Source organism: Pieris brassicae, chromosome 6 (assembly GCF_905147105.1).
Source record: "Pieris brassicae chromosome 6, ilPieBrab1.1, whole genome shotgun sequence".
Classification (NCBI taxonomy): Eukaryota; Metazoa; Arthropoda; class Insecta; order Lepidoptera; family Pieridae; genus Pieris; species Pieris brassicae.
The window spans coordinates 20,038,892-20,061,300 of NC_059670.1; the positions used below are offsets into that span (position 1 = coordinate 20,038,892).

Here is a 22,409-nt window from a genome sequence, read left to right on the forward strand (position 1 = left end):
GTTATTATTATAAACTGTGATGATAGCAATATATATAATCTATGCATTCTTCTCTTTATAACTGCCCCAGCGAACTAAGATTCGCCTTAATGTGATTTTTTACCTTTTTAGTAGTTACTATCAGCAAAGGCATGAACATTTTTCAGAACAAACACTGGTTGTCAGGTTTTACCGTGCTATTTTTTAAAATGTTATATGAAAACCTAGCTCAGAGTTCAAAGAAAAAAAAAATTATACACGTAAGAAGTGAAACTTCTTTAAGACCTTATTTTTCGAAAAATGATCTCCTATATGCAACTTTACAGAAATTGGTTGAATAAAGTTAAATTACATAAAATTTAACAAAAAGCTTTTATTATCATAGACATGAATATAGATAATACAATTATTTTATTTTACCCTTATTACTACTAAGATTATTACAGAATTTCATTAAGTGTTAAAGAATAATAACTATCATTGTTATCGTTATTATATATTTTTGTTATTAATGGCTTCGAATATCTTCGAATCAAGAACGCGCGTAACCGAAAAATGTGACGGTAATTTTTTTTACAAGGCCGATAAAGAAATTTCTCTTCAAACAATACTTGGTCTGGTAAATTGCGATCTATTTTTATATGGGTAGCGAAAAAGTATAAAATGTGCAACTCTTAGACGCTGCAAAGTGGACGTTCAAAGTGGAGATTTCAATTATCAGTTACCCATATAAAACAAATCATCGTTATGAACTGGACACGTTTAAGTTCCAATATAAAGGACCTAATTATCAAAGAAACATAATCTGGTATACTGGAGAACAAGGGCCAGAAATCAGTAAGGTTTTTGCTCCACAGGCGCAAGTCCACTTACAACAGCCCCCCACGCAGCTCCCCTTCACCCCGCGACTCGACAGAGGGAGGCCCAGGCATTAGCACCCCCTCAACATGCGTAAGTAGTCAAGGGTGTTGAGAACTACATATTCTAGATAAACTGTTCGGTAGAATACCTTATTTTTCATGAATCCTTTTTTGTTTAAGTTTGTTTATACACTATTTTCCTACCTTATCCAATTTAATACATTTTTTCTCTCACAGTGGATGCCTGGGTGAGATCGCTCGAAAGCGATAAGGCCGCCAGTTGCCCTCCTTTTCATTTAATTAAGTTCACTTTTTTATATTATGTTCAATGAAGTGTTAATAAATATACCGTACGTCGTTTAAATGCAATCATTTTTTTCCTCAAACACAAATCTTAGTTTATTAACGCGATTACTACGCTCTTGAAGCCTTTTAAACTTATGTAGATAATAAATGATACACAATGATATACCCGGTAAAGAAGTAGTTTAGCACTATCAATTAAACATAAGACGAGATGTATTAATAACTCCTAAGTCCCTAACACACCGTCGACTTTTTGCCTATTAACTTAACGTACGAATATTTCTATTCAAAAAAGGGTCGTAAAGAAACTTGCAAATACGTTCTCCATATGTACGGACCAATCACAACTGATTTGTTTGACATGGAATGTTATAAACTCCGGAACAGTTTATTAAGAATATGATTGTATATGTTAAATTAGGCAGAATTTCAAAGATCTTCACGACCATTTCGTTTCACGAAACATTGTTGTAGATTAGTAGTTTATTTTTAGTCAGTTAAATGCTTTTAAGCCGCATAACATAAACAAATATTGACCGAAGCGATAATCGTGAAATACGGATATCAAAAAATATAACACATATCAATTTCGTTATATATAACCATTTATAATAATGAATGCAGATTCATGGTTCACGGTATACCAACATCAGGAAGGCTACCACATAACTTCCAATAGCGATTACAAGGTCGCAGCCGGTCAATATATGTATTTTATTTCACTGTCATTAAACTTTAACGCTGTCGATCGTTTAGATCGTTCTTGCGCAGGACATCAACCGGAAGTGCCAGTTCCGGTGAGGCTCCTGCTCCATCCCCAAGTCCATCTGGGACCAGCCATTCGGATAAAGACCAAGATCCACAGGTAACGTTTAAAATGGGTGTACTCTTAATAAATCGGTGAGCTATGAGTTTGATTATGCAGATGAACTCAGAACCCACACGAGAGAATTAGACTTCTATTGTGAAGATGATGCATTTCTATCTAATTTGGATAGCATAAGAGTAGTTGGACACAAAATCATTTAAATTAGATGTCAAATTACTAGGAACGATAAATATGCTCTATAAACGTAGGTTTTTTAAATCAGTCCCAAGTTTTTATTTAAATAACTGAACATGGGAATTCATCTTAAAAGTACGTTCATATAAGTAATGCTCTTAAAAAAACAACAAACAAAAATATATTAACAACTTGAAATATACAAAATGAAGTCAATACGCTAATATATTGGAAAAAAAACAATAATGTAGAAGACACCACAATAATGTAAATATATATTTTTAATAATTGTTCATATTTTAATATATTTATTTATTCATAAATAAATTATAAAATACACACAATATCGCTACTGTGAGACCATATAAATATGTTGATAGTGTTGGAGACAGCATTCGTCTTAAAGTGTGTGCAACAAATTGGTTCTGGTCCTTGGTACAAAGGAACCGAGTGCTCAAACTGATCATACCTTTAAAATTACAGGAAAAGATAGAGAAGCTAGAAGAGGACAAAAAGAGAAGACTGCAACTCTACGTATTTGTGTCCAGGTGCATCGCACATCCGTTCAATGCTAAACAGCCTACGGATATGACGAGACGTCACACGAAGGTCACTATGCACCAGTTGGAGACAATCCAAGCAAGATTTCAGGTATGTACCAAACGGAAATCTTACTGTGTAACTTCCACTAGGGATATTAATGATAAGTGTTAGTTCCGCGCGAATCCAAGGTTGCGACATCTGCGCTACATTTATTGACAGAACAACATAGATCTTGGGTACAAAAATGTCGCTATTGGAAGTTAGAGGGTAAGGCCGCAGTTCTCTAGACCGATTCGGTTACAACGGCTGATCTACTAAGACTTGCCATTTAGATTATAATGCAATAGATTGTTAATAGCAGTGCTTACATATGTAAGGAAGGCAGGGAGCTCATCTGATGTTAAGTGAACAGCCCATGGACACTCACATCGACAGAAAGCACGCAATTGCGTTGCCGGCCTTTTAAGAATTGCTCTTTTTTTGAAGAATTAAATTGGTTCGGAAATACATAAGTGAGTAGCTGGTTCTACATCTAGGTGATCAATTATTAATACGACCAACTCCTCCGAACACTCTTCATGGTAAATGCGGTAGACGATGCAGCGAAGGCTTTTCCGAACAACTCCAAACATCTAATCGCGTTTATCATAGGAAAAATGCGTTTAATTTATTCATAATATATATATCAATAAGTTATTTTGTTTTAGGCCTTCCTCAAAGGAGAAACTCAAATATTAGCAGATGAGGCATTCCAAAATGCTGTCCAGGCGTACTTTGATATCTTCTTAAAGTCAGAAAGGGTGGAGCAAATGGTGAAAGCTGGTGCCTGTACCCATAACGACTTTCGCGAAGTATTCAGGAACAATATCGAGAAGAGAGTGAAGTATGTACTTGTTTTAATAGGCTATTTGTCTGTCCGAATAAAGTGTAGGTATATATGCCTTTAAAAAGTGATATAGTGTAAAATAACTTGTGTTATTTTATATCGATACCGTAAATAATATGTCTTTGCCCGTCAAATATAAGTACTGCCATCAAAAACTGTTTTTTAAACCAATATATGTGTATGTGTACTTAAAAAATGGATACGTAAAAACCGTCACGCTCATTTACGTGTCAGGCATGATGGCGTCGCAATTATCTCTATGGTACTAATTATAAACGTTTAATTTGAGTTTTTAAAATTAGAATTCAAGAAAAAAATAATGCAGGTTTTAAAGTCACTAATAATAATAATCAAAGCTTAAGATGTATGTCTTGGTGGACTACTGTTTTTCCATTTCAATCAAAACCTCACATAAATTTTTATGTAATAATTACATTTGTTACTGATTCCCGCATCTATATTGGCCACATGTTTGGCACTGTATTGTATAGATTAAAATCAAACATTAGTAAAGATTAATTTAATGATAAAAAATAATTCATTTACAATAGATTACACTATATAAAATTTGATTTTAATAAATTAAAAGTCACATCAGGTCTTATTATATATATATATATTTACAACTTTCAAAAAATCTATAGATTATCCAATAGAAAATAAATTTTTCATATGGGGACGGGACTTAAAGACGATGGAGAGTTCTGTTGATGTTGTGTGACTGGTGACCAACACCAGTATCTCTAGTACAAAATGAGTAGATAAATAGACGTAATATGACTATAACGTTTGTTTAATTACAAAAGCAAAACCTTGTCAGTTTTGGACAATAGTTATTTCTAAGAATATTCATGCTTGGCAGACTTCTTTAATCTTCGTTCCCTCGTGAGGTGTGTGCTAGTATATTGCAGGCCACTCCATTGTGAGGAAGTTGAATCGATCTGGTAACTGGTTAGCGCCGCGCCTTCTTAAGTTTAAGTATTTTCCGCGTCTATATTCCTATAACATATTTTCATAAATCGGATCATCCTTGTAACAAAAACAAAATAAATAAATCTATTATAATGTTTTTTCAGTGAGTGCATTTTTAAATCGCAAGCCGAAATCGACGGTCTCACTAAAGACACAGTAGTGACAACGTGGCTGGCGAAACTAGATTGTATTATGAAGGGAACGGGTGAGTACATAGTTTATCAGGAAATTTACATAGATATAGTATGTTTTGGATGAGAAACAAACGTTGTATAACATTTGAGTTCTACTTGTGAGCATGGAATTACTTTTATCGAATTGATAACATCGGTCAACAAAGTCTAAGAATACCTTTATGTTTAATGACTGTTAAGACTTAAAAGTCTGATTAATATTGTAATTTATTCATTTATTTGCGAGAGTTATTTAAATATCATTTATTATTTATTTAAAGAGATAGGGCAGGCCTTATTGTTCCATTTTTAAATCTCATTTAATTCTTGATACACTCATTGCGGATTAGATCAAAATACTATTTTACGACAGTTTGCTTTTCGTCCAAAACACTTTTAGATTAAAAGTGAAATGTCTATTTAGCATGAAGCTGTGTGGAGTTATGCTTGAGTCTGCAACTTGCCTTTGAATGTGTGTAACTCATTTCCGTGTGCTAATAGATGTTCCGAGCAACAGGTAAACATAGTATCATACAATATGTAACAATTCAAAATATTCTTATATTGCGAGTACTTAACTACGTTCGATTCTTTTAAGCTTGCAAGTAAGAGGTTCACCACCCAATGATGCTTTATGTATTGATCTCTTCATATGTTTCCTTAATATTTTTTCTTCATAGGTCGCCAAACATCTGCCTGGCGTTTCCTTCGAGAATGAAAATGCTAAATTGTTAATAAATACGAAAAAACATTTCACCACGATTTGATCACATTCGCAAGATTAACTTTTAGGCTCAGCCGCACTCGCCCTCTGGTATTGATAGTTTTTTTTTTTTTTTTTATAAAATAGGGGGCAAACGGGCAGGAGGCTCACCTGATGTTAAGTGATACCGCCGCCCATGGACACTCTCAATGCCAGAGGGCTCGCAAGTGCGTTGCCGGCCTTTTAAGACCTTTTAATTTTGGGCGGCAGTATCACTTAACATCGGATGAGCCTCCTGCCCGTTTGCCCTATGTTTTATAAAAAAAAATTAAGATGCTTTAATATTATTACAATATTTTAAATCGTTTGGTTTGTTACATATTGTATAATAGAAAAAGGATTTGAATATCTAGATACTAAACTATATTTAATAACAAAGAATAGTTTAACTAGTTTATTCCCAAGAACTGTTAATGCAAAAGTAATTAATTATAATTATTAAGAAACAACGTCAAATATAATTACTATATGTCTTTAAAGTCCTCATATTTAATGTATGTAGAATTTTCTTTGGTGAACGAAATATATAAACCTGAATCAGATATAACATAACAGCCAAGTAGTTTTAAGTTCTAAATTCAAATATGAACGAGTGCGGAATGTTCGATATTTGAATTCGGAATGTTAAATGTTTTGACAATGTGTGCCGCCTGCTATCTATCTCACTGTGTGTGTTTCTGTCCTACTCTTTCACGATGCCTCTTTCACACCCCAGGAATACCAGGTATCATTTCTCATTCCTTTATCATTCGGCTTTTGTCTTGTGATGTTGCTGTCTGGATGTTGTAGATTTTGATCATTCATTCTTTTTCTCTTATCTTTTATCTACTACACATCACCAGTACAGACTACAGTACACATTAGTTTCTAATATTTGCTTTTCTGTAAATACAATTTCTTGCTTTTGATAACTCATACGATACACTATTTTTACTATTTTAAGCACAAGATGGCTGTAAGTACAAGATCTTATTAACATATTACTCAATTATCATTATTATGCAACTAAATATATAACTAATAAGTAAGCAAAACAGTGACATACAATTTTTTACACAGTTTCAATATTCCGACACGATTCTTAACTATCCTTCCTTTTACCCTTCTTTCTCCGTCTGTCATGAAATATACACTCATCGACCATCAGGTGTACCAGGAGACGATGAATCCAAACGGCCATCACGAGCTCAGCAGCAAAGCCTGAACGCGGAGTGCATCCTCAGCAAGGAACAGTTGTATGACATGTTTCAACAGATACTGGGTGTCAAGAAATTTGAACATCAGCTGTTGTTTAATGCTCTCCTGGTAAGTTTTTACAAGTTGGAACTCTATTTCTGATTAACTTTCTTTTTCGTTTTTTAAACCTTTATGTCCTGCATAAACAACAATTATTTTTCTTCTTCTCCTTATCCGGTCCACTCTTGACAGAGCGGTCGTGATCGCTATGTAGTATTGTGTATTAGAAGGGGCAGACGTTTCGCTGTCGTTGCCTATTAGAGGTCATCACTGCTCTCCGCAGACTTGATCTGGTCAGTGCAACGAGTAGGTGACCTTCCGCGCGGTTTAGCGCCTTCCACCTTCCCCAATTCCAATTATTTTTACATTATTATAAAACCTTTTCCAACATATAATGATAAAAAATTCATTTATATAATATATATATTTTTTAATTTTAATTCGTTTTGTAATACTTGAGTGCTCTCATTTCGACACGCTTGGTTTAGTTTTATCATAATTATTCCGGCCCTTACAATGTGGCAAAAATTTAAGAAATTGTCTTTTGTTAACATAGCTTTTGCACATTAAGAAAACACTCTTTAAACGTCACCGTGACCACGCACGCTGTAATGCACGCGAAACGTCGGAAAAAATTTAAATAATTATAAGTTTTTAATAATAATACATGGCTTCAATCCGTTTAAAAAATGTTTTCTTAAACTACTATTTATAACTTAACTTTATTTTTACATACTCAATCCTAATTGGCAAATCATTTCGTTTTCTTTAGTTGGATTCGGCGGATGAACAAGCAGCAGCAATAAGAAGAGAACTGGATGGACGAATGCAGAAAGTCAATGAAATGGAAAGGGTAATCCTCCTTTTTCTTCCCAGTCAAAGCATATAATTATACAAGTATATCCCATATTGCAAAACAAGATTATTTCCCAAAATGTAAAAAAAAAACCTCTTCAACGTGTATTTATTATTCATTTTGTTGTTGATATTAAGATGAAATTAATATTATTTTAACTATGACATTCATTGCTTAGAACCGCAAGTTGATGCCTAAATTCGTTTTGAAAGAAATGGAGTCGCTGTATATTGAAGAACTGAAATCGTCAATAAATTTGTTGATGGCCAATCTTGAGTCCCTCCCTGTGTCCAAGGGGGGAGCGGACTCAAAGTACGGCCTTCATAAAATCAAGCGGTATAACCACAGGTCAGTTTCTGAAAGTATTGATTCTTATTTAAGGTAATAAATATATAATATTTTGCATACGTAAATTAAATACAGTTTTTATACAGTGCAACTATTCGCAGGAGTGTTTTGTGGTTACATTCATCTTTCGTCAAGCACACAAAACAATCCATCATGGTTATCTTGATTATAACCGACTGAAAACTGTATTTAAAAATACAAGTGAATACGATTTTAATTTAAAAACTCGCACAGTTAATATCTAAGAGAATCTCAGAGTTAAAACAAACAAAAATAGAGACGAAGGCCTCGTTTTGGCATAATTAATTTGAACAAAAGAAAGACATTAACAGACAATCGAACACTTTAACAATTGGTTTCGAATTTTCATTATTTTCCAAATTCTCCCCTATGTTGTTTATGTTACATTTTCTACTTGTTCATTTCTTGATTTTCTGATCCTGGCACATTACCGGATAAAGGAAGTACAAGTAATAAGTCAATATATAATTTGCGCACGTGTCTTGATTAGCCGGGATGACACCTAAACCTTGTAAATTTCATCCAAATGTTGTCATGACCACTGTAGTTTGACCCCTTTTAGTGTAGCTAGATAACTCTTGGAGAAACAAACCATAGTTATTATTTATTAGACTCTCTTTGATCTAAGAAACAGTCGGAGCTTTCAGGTAAAAAAGACGTAAGAATAACCTAATTTAGATCTCGCATGAAGAAGACCTAAACATAATCCTTGATGTCGTAATAATATTGATCATAAAAATACCTTCAGGTAGTGTTCCTTATTAATTTCGTGTCATTGGCATTTTAATAATGAAGTATATTTGTATACAAGTAGTTCAGTTATTACTCTAGACCCAAATATTAACCAATTCGACTTAGGGTTATGATAGACTTAGTTGTCTATAGGTGGCGTGTTTACTTAACATGAGTTGAGCTGAGTCTTCTGCCCGTTTGCTACCTGTTCTAAATAATATATAAAAAAGGGGGGATGAGCAAACAAGTGTATGGCTCCACCACAATAAGCAACTATAACAGACCTTTACATCCAATCTGTTAGTAGATGATTCCTGTTATACAAAAGTTCTTACATAACGGATTCAACTTTGTTTCTCCAATGGTTTAAATTCCAAATAATAAAGAAAGTGGTCGCAAAATTAACAATAAAACCATTTGATCAAATGACAACGGATGGATAAAGCTTCCACTTGCCAGAACGCTTTTTAATAGATTAGGTCTCGAATAAAGCTTAAATGCTTGTACTACGAAAGCTTCTGATAAGCATTTTTAGATACTAGTCCGACACATTTCTTCTTTCACAGCTTTTTCATTTCACCTTTTTTATATATTCTTTAAATACTCAATACACTAGGTATAAACAAAGGCTTGTTAGGCTTTGCATACACGTAATAGTTGTACAGTTTTACTAATCACCGTTATATAGTTATAATATACCTTGTGTGTTCCATAATCTATGTAATATTTCCCATTTTCCATGCTTAATCATTCTTGGTGTCGGTGATGGTATGCTACCTTGTGAATGTATCCTCCAATACCTTTATCATGGGGCAATTATAACATCTACATGTCACTGTCATTATGATGGTATGAAAAATGTATCCAACTTTGCATTAAATATTTCTAACTGATATGTAATAAATGTAATTCAAATGTCTTGTTATGTTATTATTGGTTACACTTAAAATGGTGTGGGTACAAATTAATTGGTGGTATAGGAATCCCGGGCCAGATCCGAGTCCAAGATTGAGTAAGCAGCTATGTTTCAGATCGCAAGGCTCTTTAGCGAACAAGTTGACTGGGGGCGAAGGGGACGGAGGGGATGTGGACACACAGCTCACTAAAATGGATGTGGTTCTAACTTTCCAAATAGAGGTAATTTCTGGTAAGGGTCTTTGAGCGGGATGAAAGTAGCCAATGGAAAGAGAAATATCTTGTAACGTGTTTATTATAAATAGGCATCTTAGCTGATTGTTATTTCAAGTAAGTAGGTATTCAGTTAAGGAATAAAGTTGTCAGTTTTGAAAGTTATTAAATCCTGTGTTAACTCAGCTAAATTTCTATTCATATAGGTAAACAAATACACTTTTGAACGTCAACAGAAAATATGTTAAATGGATTCTAAATTTACATTTACTACCAGTTCGTAAGTCAAGGGCGTAGGCAATAAGAACTGGTAAGAAACTCTCGGTCACTCTTTTAAATCACCAAGTTTTGAGTCATACAAATTGTTTGAACTGGAGCAAATCAATGCCAAGGATTAGGATCGTTTAAATTATCGTAAAATTTATAAAAAAACGCTTTATTGATAATAATTATCTCGTTTCGCTTGAGAGATTGTTGAGAAAAACGAGTACAATTTCCATATAAAGAGTGGTTTATCTTCTGGAGCGTTGGTCGAACGCTTAGGTTAATTCTCTTGCTCGTATTATACTATTTAGAATCGCATTAAGATGTATCTCGTTCAAGTGTTTATTATGAAGTATGTTTTAAAATAACATTTAATAATTGTTGTTAATCAATGTTAATGATGGGATATTATAGGTAGTTGTTATGGAAGTGAAGGGGCTAAAGTCCTTGGCGCAGAATAGAATAGTATACTGTACCATGGAAGTGGAAGGTGGGGATAAACTACAGACTGATCAGGCGGAGGCATCTAAGCCAATGTAAGTCACATTCAACATATGTAGTGACCTCCATAGCTAGAATAGCCACTACTACTACTCATTTAGCCATTTTCATATATAAATCGATCTCAAACCTCATAATAATTATATAAATAATTGTAATCTAATTAACCACAACAATCCCTGTGTTGTGGTCAACTAGATTAATAGTGTGAATTTAACTTAAGCAATTTAATTTTAAAAGATATATTTTTCACCTTTTTTATTTTTGCCGAATGATGACTCTATCGTACGAATGGCTCAAGCATTAGCTAGCCTGTTCTTTAAATGTTGTAACAAATAGTGCATAATCTGGCGCAACCTGTGATCTCGAAGCAAGATCGTTTTATATTATGTCGTGATGATATGACAAGCAAGTTATTCTAATTCTTCAAGTATTCATTTGATATTTAATAATTAACGGTGTGCCGGCTAACACAACAGTAACACAGGCTTCTCAACCATATTTGGGACACTAACATAAAAGGTCAAAAATAAATTAAAAAATTATGTCCCAATGTAATAACGTTTAATATAGTAAGGTGTTTTTTTTTTAAATATTAAAAATGTGGCGTATAAACCCCTATCAACAGGTGGGACACACAAGGTGACTTCAGTACGACTCAGCCACTTCCAGCTGTAAAAGTGAAGCTGTATACAGAGAACCCTGGTGTACTAGCACTTGAAGACAAGGAACTTGGAAAAGTTGTACTCAGACCTACACCTCTGTCTAGCAAGGTTAGTTTATGTCTAAACTCAAACATAATTAAAGTATTTTTTCAATGAAAGAAAATCCACAACGAGGTTTAACGAATAAGTACATTAAAAATATATATCAAATTGAAGTCGTATGGGTGTTTTACGAAAATATTTTGTTTATTTACAGGCACCGGAGTGGCATCGAATGACTGTGCCCAAAAATTTACCAGATCAAGATCTAAGGATTAAAATCGCGTGCAGAATGGATAAACCATTGAATATGAAGCATTGCGGGTATAAACAATGTTTAAATAAATTCAATATTGGCCTGAAATTACGTGAAGTTCATAAATTCACCTTTCATCGTAATTTCATATATTCAAAATTTAATACATTTACTAACAATTTTAAAAAGAAAATGTGTGCGTCTACTACCCTAGTAAGACACGTAAGAAGTGAAACGTTTTTATGACCTTATTTTTCGAAAAATTGCAATATCTATATGCAATATGCAACTACTATATGCAACTTTACAGAAATTGGTTAAATAAGGTAAAGTTTAACAATTCATTAATTGTAATATAATTATTACTAATATTGTTATCGCTATTATATATTTTTGTTATTAATGGCTTCGAATCTCTTCGAATCAACCGGGGTAGGCACAAGAAAAAATTGGCACGTAACGGAAAAATGTGATGCGTAAACGAAAAATGTGACGGTTTTTTTTTTCAACGCCGATAAATAAGTCTAAGTTCAAAAACTTTTTCCCAACCTGTCCTATACTAAAACGGAAAGTATGCCTATGGTGCAACTGTAGTTTAATTATAAAATTGTATATGTGTCTATATAATGGCTGTGAAATTATTTAATCAGCTTCCTAGAAGTTACACATGACTGCCGAAGAAACTAGCTGCCCACGACACAGGGAATCCTAGTGTGTAATCCTTTCTTTTCAACTTTCCTGTGCATATTAAATAAGGGTGTTTTTTTGGTATCATTATCAATATTTTACTTTTATTTTAATACACAATATTTGATATTTTTTAAACTACTTCATAATAAGTGTAGAGGAAGCCTATCGATCACCTTAAACATTTATTTAAAAGATTTAATTTGAATAACTAAAGCCTTACTGGGACGCTTTATAATTTTAGTTACCTCCACGTAATTGGCAAAGCTGTATGGCGAAAGTGGAAAAGGCGATACATGGTGTTAGTGCAAGTCAGTCAATATACGTTTGCCCTCTGTTCCTATAAGGACAAGAAGTCTGAACCAGCTGAAATGATGCAGCTTGATGGATTTACTGTGGACTATATTGAGTTGGCAAGTGGTAAGTTATGTTCTCTTTACACCAAGAACATATGATAATCAAGAACTTTAAAAGCCGATTGAAGGTTTAATTTCAAATAGACCTAAATATTAAAAAAAAGACATGGACTAGCTGTCTAATACTTGTTTCTTTTTTCAGCTCAATTGATGGTGGGTCAAGGTGAGTTTTGCGTTTCAATTAATACCGACTGATGCACATACTTGCTCCTATATGTATAATAAGGTTTACGTTCCTTGCTTCTTCATTTTCATGCTTCTTCCTGGACATCGGTTAAAGAAGTTGCTCGTTTCACGATGTAATGTTAAAAATTTCAGAGTTGGAAGGTGCTAAATACTTCATGAACGCAGTCAGAGATGGAGAATCCGTTTTGATGGGTGTCAGCGATGAAAATGAGTGTCACCTCTGGGTGATGGCCCTGTACCGAGCGACGGGACAGAGTCACAAACCAACACCTCCCACAACATCCGACACGCATATCAAAATTATGGGAGGTATGTTACTAATTCAGATTGATACCGCGCAAGTTCTATAGATTCCAATGGAAAGCACGTCGGGTTTTTCCACGAAATTATGATTCCACGAATTATTAAAAGATTGTTCAATCACCTGAATGTCCTCCTCCTGATTTTCGATTCGGCTTTCGATCACATAACCCTGTGTGTGTTCACAGTTTCCTCCCGGATGATTTGGTCTTGTTTAATAATAGACAATTTTCTAGTTTGCTTTTATAGCTCTAAACATTCGACCACCAGCATTGGTGACATATTGACGTTTTCGAATCACAGTAATCCTGTGACAAAATGCTTTTACACTGCATATAAATATTTTAATAGTTTTATTAAAATGTCGAATATAAATACTAATATAGGTAACTCCTTTTCAGCATTCGTGGTCTTCAAATGTAAATAATGTAAAACATAGGAGTAAAGCAAAGATATATATTAATTTCAGATGCGGACAAAGCGAGAAAACACGGAATGGAAGATTACATCCAAGCTGATCCATGTCAGTTCGACCATCAGCAACTGTTCTCGATTTTGCAGTCGCTGACATTGAAATATCGGTTACAAGACCCTTATTGTTCCTTGGTTAGTTCTTATATATTACCAATTTTATAGTATAGGGGGTAATCGGATAAGAGGCATAATTCACACTGCCAGAAGTCTCGGCAGTGCGTTGCCAAAATTTACAATAGTTAACCGAGCGTGCTTCACTAACTTGACTTGCCACTTCAAAATTTTAGTACCCACTTTTTATACTATTTTTGGTAATACACTAAAAATTCCAACGAATAGCGAAGGACATGAAAAGACCTCTACTGCTAAACACTTTCGCGTTAAGAATCGCACGGCTGATCACCAATTTGGTACCAAAAATCACGAACCAGATAAATTCGAGGATCAGACCTAAAAGGTTCTAGCGATAAAAATTAATATTTAACTCAATATATTATAAATAAATCTTGATTGAAACATACCTTTATAAACAGTAATGGACAAAATTTTATATCGAAGTATTTTTTCAGGGTTGGTTTTCTCCCGGCCAAGTCTTCGTTCTGGATGAGTATTGTGCACGATACGGCGTCAGAGGCTGCTACAGACATCTAAATTATTTATCAGACTTACTGGACGTCGCCGAAAGCGCCACACAGATGGTAGACCCTACTTTGATGCATTACTCTTTCGCATTTTGTGCGAGCCATGTCCACGGAAACAGGTAACTATTAAGTTGATAAATGCTATTTGCAAATAAATCTTGGAATAAAAATATCAAATTTCTAATCTTTCATAATAATAATGGTCTCTTTAATAATAATAATAATAGCCTGGTCCTTAATAACAATAGACAATCTTCATTTCTTAACAGCAGTAGCATTGTTTCAAGTATCAAGTCTTTGTATCAAGGTTTAAAAGAGCGTTTAAATGGTGAAATATGATACTTCCGGTAAAATTAAATTTGAAGTAGTTACGAAAGTAAGATATTAAAATTATGAACGTTATTATCATATAAATGATAAGCATGTAAATTACCTTCTGGACACTTCTGGACACACTAATTCTCTTATACAAAAAATCTAATTTGTAAATATTTCCCTTTGAATGCCAAAGTCAAACAATTTTGTATAAAGAATCCTGTAACCTGTATATACAGAAACATACACTATAGTAAAAACGTATCTTCCTCATCATCATCAGCCTCTTTATTGGGTCCATTTCTGGACGTAGTCGTCCTCCATTTTCTTCCAGTACGCCTTGCAGGCGTCTCTTTATCCACTGCGAAACCACCTCCTTAACGATGTCGTCAGTCCACCTAGTAGCTGGGCGGCCGCGCAGTCTTTTGTTCTGCCGCAGTCTCCATTCAAGGAGCCTGCGGGTCTATCATAGATTCCTGTCTATGCACGCTACGTGGCCTGCCTGCTACCAGTTAGATGTTGTGACAGCCTTTTTACGTCTGGGCGGCCGCGCAGTCTTTTGTTCTGCCGCAGTCTCCATTCAAGGAGCGTGCGGGTCTATCATAGATTCCTGTCTATGCACGCTACGTGGCCTGCCGCATCTTCCTCACCGTGGTTCATGTTCATTTCAGATTTCTCTCTATTTTCATACCTACTGAACGGTTTTGCAGGGTTTTTGTTACATGTAAAGTCAATATTGCACATAGCCTATTTTGTCTGCTTGTGTCTTAATATCCTATGCATTCTAATCTGCCTGTTTTACGGAAATTGCAGTATTCACCAAGACAATACTCAGACCTCACTTAGAAAACAAAACATTTTATCTAGACAGACAATCGGAGTAAGTTTCAGATACGAGACTTTATATGGTCACGACTCCAGCATGTCAAAATCCTATAGATCTTTGAAGGAAGTCAGACGTCTCGTCTGTCTCGTTTCTGAATCTTACTTCAGGTTTGGATTATTATACGATCACTCAACGTAACTTTCTGTCTTTGCAAACTGTAACCTCAAAGTAACTGGTGATTATGTATTCTGAAAGCTCTCTTCCAAAGATTACCCATGAAACTTTAAGCGAGAAGTTATGAATGACTCGATAATCATAAAATATTTGTCATTTAAAATACTGCAGTTTCCGAGACCCTTCCCGCTTGTGCCTTACTAGAGTGAGTCCAACCAACCTTTCACAGTACCGCCACGTTGCCTGGCAGGCCCGATGGTGTGGGCAGCATTACGGTACAGGAGAAGGAGAAATTCGCGGAGATCAAGGAGCGGCTGAAATCGCTTTTGCAGCATCAGGTCACCAACTTTCGATACGCATTTCCCTTTGGAAGGCCTGAGGGGGCTTTGAAAGTAAGTTAATATTTTAGGACTTGTGGTATTGAGTTCTGAGTCAATGGCCATTGTTAGCTTCAAGAACAGCATTTTACATATTCATAAAACTCTAGCCAACACTGTATTCTCTGAAGGTATATTCAATTTAGAATTTTAAGAACTGCCTCCTTAAATACCCCAGATACTCTATATAATGTCTTTCTCAGATGATCACAACCTTATTTCAAAGTGCTTAAGATTGATATTGTATCAATCGTACCATACGCAAATAAAATAAAAGGAAACCTTCTTCTGTAAACGCAGAATCTTTTTTTTATTGAGTGTTCTTTGTATATTCTACCCACACTACCATTGTGTATATATTTTTAATATACTTTAACACCATACTTGCAATTTTTAGGCAACGCTGTCCCTATTAGAGCGAGTATTAATGAAGGATGTAGTAACTCCGGTTGCACCAGAGGATGTTAGGATCATGATTCAAAATTGCTTGGAGAACGCAGCACTTTTGAACTACCAGCAACTCAGTCAGAAAGCTAATATTGAAGGTTTGTAAAGTCTGATGGTACCCTGACAGTAAACTCAGTAGAACACGCCATTAACATGGTAAGGCGAATTTGGTATCGCTGGAACGCATGCGCAAATTTACAACCGACAAAGACGATATTCTACGAAGTTTACTGAACTATAAATCATATAATCGTAACTAAAATAACCAAACACTTTTCAAATGCCTCATTATGTCATCATCATAAATTCCTCGTGTTTTACATCATTGCATCAAGGAGTTAATTCATAACTGTATAATATATATATATATATATGTTTTTAGAAAAAACGTGAAAATTGTCAATCAGAAGATTATTGTTTACCATGGAATGAATATACTTGTTAAAGAATAAATAAACCAAATAAAGTTAACAGTTGACTCGACTCCGGTTATCGAAATAGCGATAAGTGATTGAAACGAATTTCAGAGGATCTACGTGGTGACACGATGGTGACACCAGCGAAGAAGCTGGAGGACCTGATCCGTTTGGCTGAGCTCTGCGTAGATCTTTTGCAGCAGAATGAAGAACACTATGCAGAGGTATAGTTATCAGTGATAATTAAAACCGATACAATTAACCGATAAAACATCTCAAGCAAAATACCTTTTTAAATTGAAATTAAACTTTCTTTAAGTTTCAAAATTTTCTGATAAAACGAATTGAATTTTTGTTTGGTTTTCCAATACATTTTTGATAATCTTTTGAGAATTAAGTACATTGATATTCTTTATTCTAAGCTTCAATTGGTTATAACTGGTCAATGCGGGTGAGATTGTACAACAAAAGACGAAAAAATGACACAACCAGTTACACAGACACGATACCATCCGTTCGATTGACGAATCAGAAATAAACTATACGAGCCGCCGTTTTCTTTCGTTTTACTTTCTCACTTCGTCTCGTGTCGGGCGAGTGCTACGCCTCGCGTAACACGTAAACTACGTTTTAAATTTCGTAGCACCTACAGGTAAAATATAATATACTATGGTGTACGTGAAAGCTTATTCGTAAAAGCACTATATTAGAAGAATGTCTTGGCTAAACATATTTTATTGGTTATATAATATTTTCAGCCAGACATAAGTCGCGTTGTCCGTTGTCTTTATTGTTATAGAAAAACTTTTCTATTGTACTATGTATCACGAACGTAATTGAAATAGTTTTCGTGACGTAATACAATACTTGTAGTATCAATGTTAAATGTCTGTTTTGTGTCGCTTTGTCATTAACGTGAATTTCTTTAGTTTAAACAGTATGAATTAACATATTTAAATTTTATATTTATTCTCAAAGCAAATTATCCTGTGAACTTCGCACCTACATATACACATATATACTTCGCACCTACATTAATAAATTACTTTACGATCCTAATCAATTGATTAAATACTAAACAAATTCACTTATTGACACGTTAGCCTTTTGCGACCTTTGACTCCACTTCTATCTTATTTTTTTGTTTCTCCGCAGGTTTATAACGCAAAATCGGAATCGACTGGTCAACAAAATGTAACTACTTTACTCGCTCATCACTAATAATTCACGTACTAGCCAAGTGCCTTTTACTGGCGTGAGACGCGAACAACCATTGTGTGAACCTATGTGATACACTAGAAAAGGAGTAGACAATACACGCAACTTCAAATAGTTAATCTTTTCTCTAATGTCATATTGAATAAATAAATTTCCAAAACACAGCTGTGCTTATACGTTTAGAAGATCCAAATTTTACGCCATAAGCCAAATGGAGGTCACGTTTGGCATCTATATTAACTTAAAGTATAATATAATCACGTGATTTTACAAACTATTCATACAGTTTATTATTTATAGATTGATTAAATTTGGAACGCTAATGCTATCATCGCAAATTTGACATAGAAAGTAAATGTCTCTTTCTTATAGTCACGAGATCGCTAATAAGTTGTTGCGCTCAGCTCAAAAGGTACTTGTCTATGAAGGTTCATTCTCACTATGGTTTGACCACAGACAAATGATCACGATTAGATTTGTGATATCAAACCACTTGCTTTAATAGTTTAGTTTATTTCATAATAGGGTTTCTGCAGTTGCGACAAATTTCACAGGTTGAAGTGAAATTTTTTTCCACTCTTTTGATGCTTGCTCTTTCTATTTTCAATTCTTACCTTAAACGCAATAGCTTAATTTCTTCAAATAGTTAGGAGTTATACTACAAGTTAAAATATTTAGATACATTCTTGTTACAGCATAGAAATAAGTTGTGGGTTTTAAGGTTAATTAAATCTAAAAAATATATAATTTTATATCTTTAAAATTAGCTTTACTTTGCTATCTCTTTCCTGCATTCTATCTACAGTATATATATGTAACGTATATGTCTTAAAAAATAAATATTTAACTCTTGAATGAACAAAATATTCTGGAATTGAAGATGTGTCGTTATATACAATAGCGCTTGCTTTTAACATAATATATACAGTTTAAGAAGTAGTTAGTTGCATGACTTTCTTTCAAATTATACCTTTTAGAAGTTGAGAAACAGTAAAAAAGAGTTATACTGGCTAATTTATTCAATACCCACCATAAGAATTGGAAAGTCTCAATATTATAATAATACATGAGTATTGTTAAAAATTATTCGAGGAAGGTAAAATTATTGGCAATAATTGCATTGCATTTTTAGTAGTAATATCCAATTAATTTCACAAAGTTACACGTCAGTACGACTGAAAGTTAGTACTGTAATTGGAAATAAAATTGTAACCGTAGTGATAAACATTTATCCATGGTTTAATAAGGCTGAAAGTGTCAGTCAGTTCTAGTGTAAACTTGCCTGGTTGGTAGAGTAAACTTGGCTTTAGTGTATACTTGAATGCAGTGTAAACTTGGTTCTAGTATAAACTTGGTTTTAATTGAAACTGGTTTCTAATGTAAACTTTGGTTTTAATGTAAACTTGGTTTTAATGTAAACTTGGTTTTAATGTAAACTTGGTTTTAATGTAAACTTGGTTTAAATGTAAACTTGGTTTTAATGTAAACTTAAAGACTCTTTTGTGCGCAGGCATTCGCATGGTTCTCAGATCTTCTGACAGAGCACGCTGAAATCTTCTGGGCTTTATTCGCTGTTGACATGGACAGGGTTTTAGCTGAACAACCCCCTGATACCTGGGACTCATTCCCATTGTTCCAAATCCTTAATGATTACTTGCGCTCCGATGGTAAGATGAAAGGCAAGCTGGTTTTAAGGTTTTTCGTAGATTAGTTCTATAGTCAGTGGAGTAGCAGGTAATGGCCCAGGTGAAAAGAGCTGGGACCCAACTAAGGCGTCACAAATGATACAATTGTAATTTAATCATTTACTAATCATTATAATCAATACGCCTTTGCGTTCTAAGGGTGTGTTTCAGAAACGAGGCTTAGCGGAAACTTTGATACCCGTATGTCAAAATGCAATACTTTTTTGACATGATGTCAAACTTTGTCTAGCGCTGTCTCGCTTTTGAATGTTAACCTACGTGATCGCTGGGGTCTCAGCTAACCTTAAGTCGACCTTTTGTTATGCCACTTAGAATAAATAATTTAACATGAATTAATGATTAAGTAAGTAGCTTTGTGTTAAATTGTTTAATAAACCTCAGTAGATTATAGTTTAGTTTGCAAATAACTGTAACATTTATTTTATTCATGTTTTTTTTTTTCAACTCTGTGACTGAATTACATTTTGAATTGACTAGACTCCTATCATACACATCTAATTAATTGGATCAAAAATAAATGATAGATATTGAATCACAAGTTTTAAGTGTTTATGTATAATAGATAAGCTGCACAAAAAAAACATTCTTTGTGTGAAATACCAAAAAATGAATGCCTAGTTTTAGAACTTTGTGGCTTAACTTACTTAAAATTTTAGTACAGCTGTATTTGAGGCTTATTCGGTATTGATCTCCGGCACTTAACCAAATTTAAGATGTTCTAATACCAAAAAACAAATACTAACTTATATTTATTTGATAAATGATGGAAGTATATATAGAAGTAATAAATAAGTAACTAGTGTTCTCCATAAAACAAGCCAAAAACATATTTTTCCCATTATCTAACTTATATCAAAAAGAGACATGAATTATCTATGTATATGTCGCAGTAAAGTAGTTAAATCAGAGAGTTAATTGACTCTCTAGATAGATAATTAAATGTCGATATTCAATCAAGTCGCTACCATTTTGATTTAAATAAAGCAGCGTCGAAAACGTTTAACTATCTGTCTGACCGAAAGCCAGCGTGTTGATAAACAATATAAAACAAGACTCCGCCATGATTAATTCATTTGTTATTGTTTTTTCGGTGTGATCGTGAGGAACTGAGACCTTTGATATTCCGGGTTTTGCTTTATTGTAAATGGTTAGGTTAGGTTAGTCTTGTTGCCTAGGAGCTTTAAGGAACTTTAGCGACTTGATTGAATATCTATTTTTAATTAACTGTTTAGAGATTCAATTAACTCTTTGATTTAACTACTTTACCGCGAAATATAAAACATAAAGTCTATCGAATATTCATATTTTTTTTACTTTAAATCCACTGCTAGATTATGTTCAGCTTACTAATGACTCCTCATCTTTCATGCTTCTGTAGATGCTTGTTGCGTTTTGTTTTAATTAATATTAAAATATACTATTTTTTTCAGAAACTCTAAGAAACGGCCGTTTTCATGAACATTTGCGTGACACGTTCGCACCATTGGTCGTTCGATACGTCGATCTTATGGAGTCTTCAATATCACAATCCCTGCATAAGGGTTTTGAAAAGGAACGATGGGAAATTAAAGGGTAACAATATATTCTATTTATGCTCAATTTTTTTAGGAGATTTAAGTATTTTTATATACTCTTTCTAATGACAGTTATGGGTTGTCAATTGTCATGTCAGAAATACGGCTTTGAGATATATGCCAGGTTTAATTCATCCGCACCCTTCATTTCTGAAGGTGGTGTTAGTGGTGCCGTATAACACCATCATTACACCATCACCATTACACCATCGGCAAGCCTCTGCGCCTGAGTGATGGTAAGACATGTAATGGCCTTTACTTGATCGGCCCAATCGGCCTCGGGGTCAGGTGCTGTTCGTTCTTCCAGTCGCGTTGAGTTTTTCTAAACTTCCTTGATCTCTACGTGTTCATGCACGTACTTGCTTATACGTACTTGCATCTTTTCCTTTTAATTCTTTTTCGTTAATGTTAATTTCGTTAACTACTTGGGTCATAAAAAACCTCAGGAATCGTAAAGTGCACACGTGACGTGGTGATGTTCTATTACAGCAACGGTTGTGCTACCAGTGAAGAATTATTCTGGAAGCTGGATGCTCTGCAAAGCTTCATCAGAGACCTGCACTGGCCAGAACCAGAGTTCCGGTCCCACCTGGAACAACGCCTGAAGTTGATGGCAAGCGACATGATGGAGACATGTATACAGAAGACGGAGGCGTCATTCCAGGTTAACATTTGTAATAGTAAAATGAAAATGTTTTTATTAGTCTCCATTCGCTTAAGTGATCAGCCTGTCAAAAGCCAGCAAAAAAACATATTTGATTGAACACCACATCCATGGTTTTTCCAGAAAATTAACTTATCTTGTTCTGGTAATTGTGACACTGAAAAGACTGTGGTGTAGTGCTAGTAAGAGATAAGCCTTTTGTCCCTGACACGAAGATGTGTTCCTTGCAAACCAAAGTGTTAAAGCGCACATAGGGAAGACCGTAAATCGAACTCATGACCTCAGAATTGAGAGGTGTATGTTCAAGCCACTTACTTATTAATTAAAAAAAATTTCCTCTTATCACACAAAGGCAGTGTGTCATTACAACGTTGTGTTGCATGCTGTCCATTCAAAATCAAAAAGACGCAAGAAGGTCTTATTACGTTATAACGTCTTTTGTATCTGGTCTGATCAA

The 22,409-nt window shown here is 34.4% G+C and overlaps 1 protein-coding gene across 13 annotated transcripts in view; it reads left to right on the forward strand.

Annotated features, from left to right (window-relative positions):
• LOC123711205 (calcium-dependent secretion activator) overlaps positions 1-22,409 on the forward strand; it is a 53,344-nt gene that overhangs the window by 22,931 nt on the left and 8,004 nt on the right. For 2 of the 13 annotated variants that reach the window (XM_045663673.1, XM_045663679.1), the window contains exons 4-28: positions 837-930; positions 1,902-2,010; positions 2,632-2,799; positions 3,399-3,574; positions 4,654-4,754; positions 6,201-6,209; positions 6,633-6,790; positions 7,494-7,574; positions 7,756-7,925; positions 9,659-9,815; positions 10,485-10,606; positions 11,200-11,344; positions 11,493-11,599; positions 12,463-12,638; positions 12,777-12,797; positions 12,953-13,129; positions 13,590-13,726; positions 14,164-14,354; positions 15,780-15,942; positions 16,325-16,472; positions 16,902-17,014; positions 17,946-17,984; positions 19,519-19,687; positions 21,145-21,286; positions 21,778-21,952. In XM_045663673.1, the coding sequence (XP_045519629.1) occupies positions 837-930; positions 1,902-2,010; positions 2,632-2,799; positions 3,399-3,574; positions 4,654-4,754; positions 6,201-6,209; positions 6,633-6,790; positions 7,494-7,574; positions 7,756-7,925; positions 9,659-9,815; positions 10,485-10,606; positions 11,200-11,344; positions 11,493-11,599; positions 12,463-12,638; positions 12,777-12,797; positions 12,953-13,129; positions 13,590-13,726; positions 14,164-14,354; positions 15,780-15,942; positions 16,325-16,472; positions 16,902-17,014; positions 17,946-17,984; positions 19,519-19,687; positions 21,145-21,286; positions 21,778-21,952 (3,248 nt within the window). Of the gene's footprint in view, positions 1-836; positions 931-1,901; positions 2,011-2,631; positions 2,800-3,398; positions 3,575-4,653; positions 4,755-6,200; positions 6,210-6,632; positions 6,791-7,493; positions 7,575-7,755; positions 7,926-8,386; positions 8,396-9,658; positions 9,816-10,484; positions 10,607-11,199; positions 11,345-11,492; positions 11,600-12,462; positions 12,639-12,776; positions 12,798-12,952; positions 13,130-13,589; positions 13,727-14,163; positions 14,355-15,779; positions 15,943-16,324; positions 16,473-16,901; positions 17,015-17,945; positions 17,985-19,518; positions 19,688-21,144; positions 21,287-21,777; positions 21,953-22,409 lie in introns of all 13 variants that reach the window. The other 11 variants (XM_045663681.1, XM_045663675.1, XM_045663678.1 and 8 more) reach the window with 11 other exon arrangements.